The following is a 3,809-nucleotide window of genomic DNA, read 5'->3' as shown; positions in this document are numbered from 1 at the left end:
CATTCATTCAGAGCCCACAGTTGTGGGTGGGCATCCACATTGACATTTTCTAGACTGCTTGCAGATCAATAGAGCCAGGAGGAGAGGGCATTAGAGACATCTTTCTTGATGCTCTGCAGGACAGGCCACCTTCTGTAAGTGGCCTTTCTCTCTCTGCTGCACCTCACCTTTTCCTGAGAACCTTTGGAGACTGCCACATTGCCTACAGCTTCCTTGGCTAAACTCTGTCCAGCCAGAATGAGCTCCTCATGCTGTGGGAGCTCCCTGCCAGTGGCCATCTGTCCACCCACAAAGATCTCCTTTCCAACACACCTGAGCTGCTTTCACCCCACTTAACATCCAGGGGGGAAGGAAGCTTGTGGACACTGGGGTTGTGGTGGTAGGAATGTTGCAACCCAGGAGGGAACCCCACCTTTCAGCAGGCCCCTCCTAGAAGGGGTCCCAGACTGGGATTTTCCAACTCCAGGCAGTGGATTAGTTACACTTCTGCAAATGAAAATTACACTTTCATTATCTTTCCTAAGGAGAATAAGGAAGAAAGCAACAAAACCGAAGCATGTTCTGACGCATCATGATACTGAACCACAGCCATAAGAAGCGTCTCTGGTCTTGCCCCACCCCAGACCCACTCCCTCGAGAGAGCTCACAAATGCAGGGCTAATGCAGATGAGGCCCTGGCCAAAAGGTAAGTGGAGGTCAGAGGGACTAGAACCCTCAGGGAGGCTGGGAGATGCGATCCTCACCAGACACACACTCCAGAGTGTCTTTCTAGACAGGAGGGCTGGGTTTCCACTTCCACAGACCAGCCAGGATCCAGGAGACCTTTGACTGTCCCTTCAGGGCTCCGCTCTGATGGGTGACTTCTGTCAGCTCTGGATCACTCAACAGAGCAGAGTAAGGTCACACAGAGTGGCAGTGAATCCTTTCTGAGAGATTCTTTCGGGGTCTTCACACCTTGGGATTGGTTTCTAGAAGTGAAGTTTGAGTTTCTGGTTAAACCTGAAGGCATGGCTGCCCATCCCAGCTGTCCTGGAGAAATGTGGGCAGAAATACTGTACACCAGCTAAAAGGGGTGTCCCAAGAGGCCTAGGCCTTGCTGTTAGACTGGAAGGTCAACATTAACCTAATACATCCAAAAGGTAGGAGGTACAGATGGTTGGGCACAAGGAGAGACCAGGATTCTGTACCATCCAGCACAGGCTCCTTGTCCTACAGCTCTTGAGAATTAGTCTACTATTTGTGGTGTCTTGGGACCTGACTTCACTAGTGTGGGCTTCTTATTTAGTCCAGATGTGCCTTAGACACTTGCTCTGGCCAGGTGCTGTCTGTACTGGGTAATGGGACACAATCTACCTGCCCTTGGGAGACCTCAGGGAGATAGGAGAGGAGTTCAAGGAAGACAGGACAAGGGCTTACAGAACTCAGGCATGAAATACAAAATGTAGCTGGTGCCCCAAAAGGGATTCTCCCTTTTGTGGTTGCCAGATGACAATTGGGATCACCTTCCCCAGGCCAAAAAAAAAAAAAAATACTCATAGAAGAGGAAGCCTTTGAACCTGGCCTTGAATAATAAGGAGCATTTGGATGGAATATGAGTATGTGAAGTGCCAGAGAGTTTGTGTTCCTCAAATCCATGCAGGAACAAAGCTGATCATTAGAGGTGGCTTTATGGTATGTGTCAATGAGTTTCTACAGGAAAAATTCCTGGAGATGGAGTGTGGGACAAAGGATGTGTGCATTTCTCACTGTAGTAGACATTGCGGTTGCCTCCACTGAGCGCCTCTGGGTTCTTTAGCGAGTGATCTCTTGGCACTCTTCACCTTTTGCATCAGCATCTGCTTTCTGCTCAGAGGTGAGGATGGGATGCTCATCCCCTTCACAAGGGAGAAGTGCCAAGCATGGTGCCCAGCCTACAAGAAGTGCTTAGAAGATGCTTGCTGTCCTTATTCTCCCTTTCTGATACCCAGGACCCAGTAGGCTGCCCTCACCTGTGTCCTGCCACACCTCCAGAGCTAGGAGCACTCTCTCCTCCTCCAGCTGGATGCTCCTAAGGAGAAGGGTAATTTGCATCTGCTGATCCACAAAAACTGATTAGGTGCCAGGCTTAAAGGAAGGCTCAGGGAGGGTTTGTTGTGTGATTGCCAGATAGAAAGATGGTGTGGACTGTCTACTCCACTCTTCCCATGAAGTGGGACCAAATTATCTCCAAATGCTAGTCCACCAAAACCCCACCCTGACAGGCGGTATGCCCCATTTGCTGCATGGAAAGATGGACATACTCATAATACAGAAAACAAGACTCAGAGAGGATAGGTGGCATGTCCTACTGTCTAAACACAGGAGAGATGAAGCTAGCACTAAACTCAGTTCTGCAAACTTGACTCCATCTTGGGTTGGGCAGAATCCATGGACATGTGTTTTTGATTAGCTAAATGTGGCTGGGGACAGGGGGTCCCTGAGGTGAACAGGCTGTGTGACCTCAGGGAGCCACAGAGGTGTGTCTCTTTTCCATCCTCTCAGGAGCTCATCCATGGAAAGTTCTCTCACAGTCCTGCGGGTAAGCCTGTACCACCCCACACTGGGCACTGCCGCCTTCATCAATGTCCCACTGGAGTTGCAGCATGACACCAGCCCACTGCTGATTGGCCGGGGACATGACACCCACCTCCAACTGCAGTTGCCCCACCTTTCCCGCCGACACCTGTCCCTGGAGCCCTACCTGGAGCCCGGCAGCACTCTGCTGGCTTTCTGCCTCAAGAACCTGAGTCGCAAGAGCTGTGTGTGGGTCAACGGGTTGCTGCTGAGATTCCTGGAGCAGGTCCCCCTGAGTGTCACCAACAGGATCTCCTTTTCCAATATCCAGATGACTATCCACATAGAGACAGGCACCTCCCTTGAGGCCTTTGTCTGCTGCTTCCATATGAGCCCCTCACCCCTGATTTACAGACCCAAGGCCGAGGAGACAGATGAATGGGAAAGCATCCCCCAGGGGCAGCCCCTCCTGGGTTCAGAGGAGCGCCTGGGGTTCTCTACATCCCCTCCCAGACTTGGAACAGCCCACTGCAGTCAAGCCCTGGAGGAGGAACAGAAATATAGCTCTAGAGGGAGCTGCCAGACACTGCTCTCTGCTAGCCCTGCTGCTGAGAGCAAGCCTTGCTGAAACAGGGCTTGAAATATTTGAGCTACATCATGCAAAGTTGACATGGAAGGTTGACATTCGAGGCATGCTGACTGCCTCACTTATAATGAACCAATTCTGCAAACGCTGACAGCCAGGGGGTGGAGAAGCGCCCTCTGTGGCTAGAAGTAATGGGAACTTCATATAATTTAGAGGCCCTGAGGGGTTCTGGGGAGACTCTCTCAGCATTTCTCCACATTCCCCCGCCTTGTCTGACTAGGAGTTACTTTATGTTGCTCATTTCGCACACTGCATAAGAGGAGGAGTTTGAGGTTGCAGCAAGAATGCATGGACACATGTAGCAATTACGTTTGTGGTAGCTTGGGGTTACCTTCAGCTTTCAAATACCCACAGGCACTCAGGGCTTAGGGAAGCCTGGGTTTAATAAACTGCAAGTATTTCATTAAGCTGGCATACCCAATAGGATTCTCTGATCCCCATATGGGCCACGTGAACGCCACGTTGTCATGCGGAGGTGGGGGTGGGAAACCTAAAAGAGGTGTAAGAGGAAATTGGAAAGGTAGAGGCTCACATTTCTGGAAAGATGCAGGCAGAGCTCAGTACTTCCAGGATGGGAGCCAGGAGCTGGGCCTGCCTGGAAATCCATTGTCACCACTGTTACCATGGCCTT

The 3,809-nt window shown here is 51.0% G+C and overlaps 1 protein-coding gene across 1 annotated transcript; it reads left to right on the top strand.

Moving 5' to 3' along the window:
* Nucleotides 1-652: 652 nt before the first annotated feature.
* On the top strand, nucleotides 653-3,514 carry TIFAB (TIFA inhibitor). Its single transcript, XM_081309297.1, has 2 exons — nucleotides 653-685; nucleotides 2,521-3,514. Exon 2 carries the CDS (start codon nucleotides 2,531-2,533, stop codon nucleotides 3,158-3,160), a length of 630 nt encoding a protein of 209 aa, XP_081165423.1. The 5' UTR covers nucleotides 653-685; nucleotides 2,521-2,530; the 3' UTR covers nucleotides 3,161-3,514.
* The last annotated feature ends 295 nt before the right edge of the window (nucleotides 3,515-3,809 follow it).

The sequence above is a fragment of the Spermophilus citellus genome, assembly GCF_964194105.1.
Source record: "Spermophilus citellus genome assembly, chromosome: 1".
NCBI classification, from domain to species: domain Eukaryota; kingdom Metazoa; phylum Chordata; class Mammalia; order Rodentia; family Sciuridae; genus Spermophilus; species Spermophilus citellus.
This window is presented reverse-complemented; position numbering and strand designations above follow the sequence as displayed.

What these genes read in the sequence shown, in the direction of transcription:
- TIFAB (XM_081309297.1), top strand. Translation starts at nt 2,531, where the DNA reads ATGGAAAGTTCTCTCACAGTCCTGCGGGTAAGCCTGTACCACCCCACA.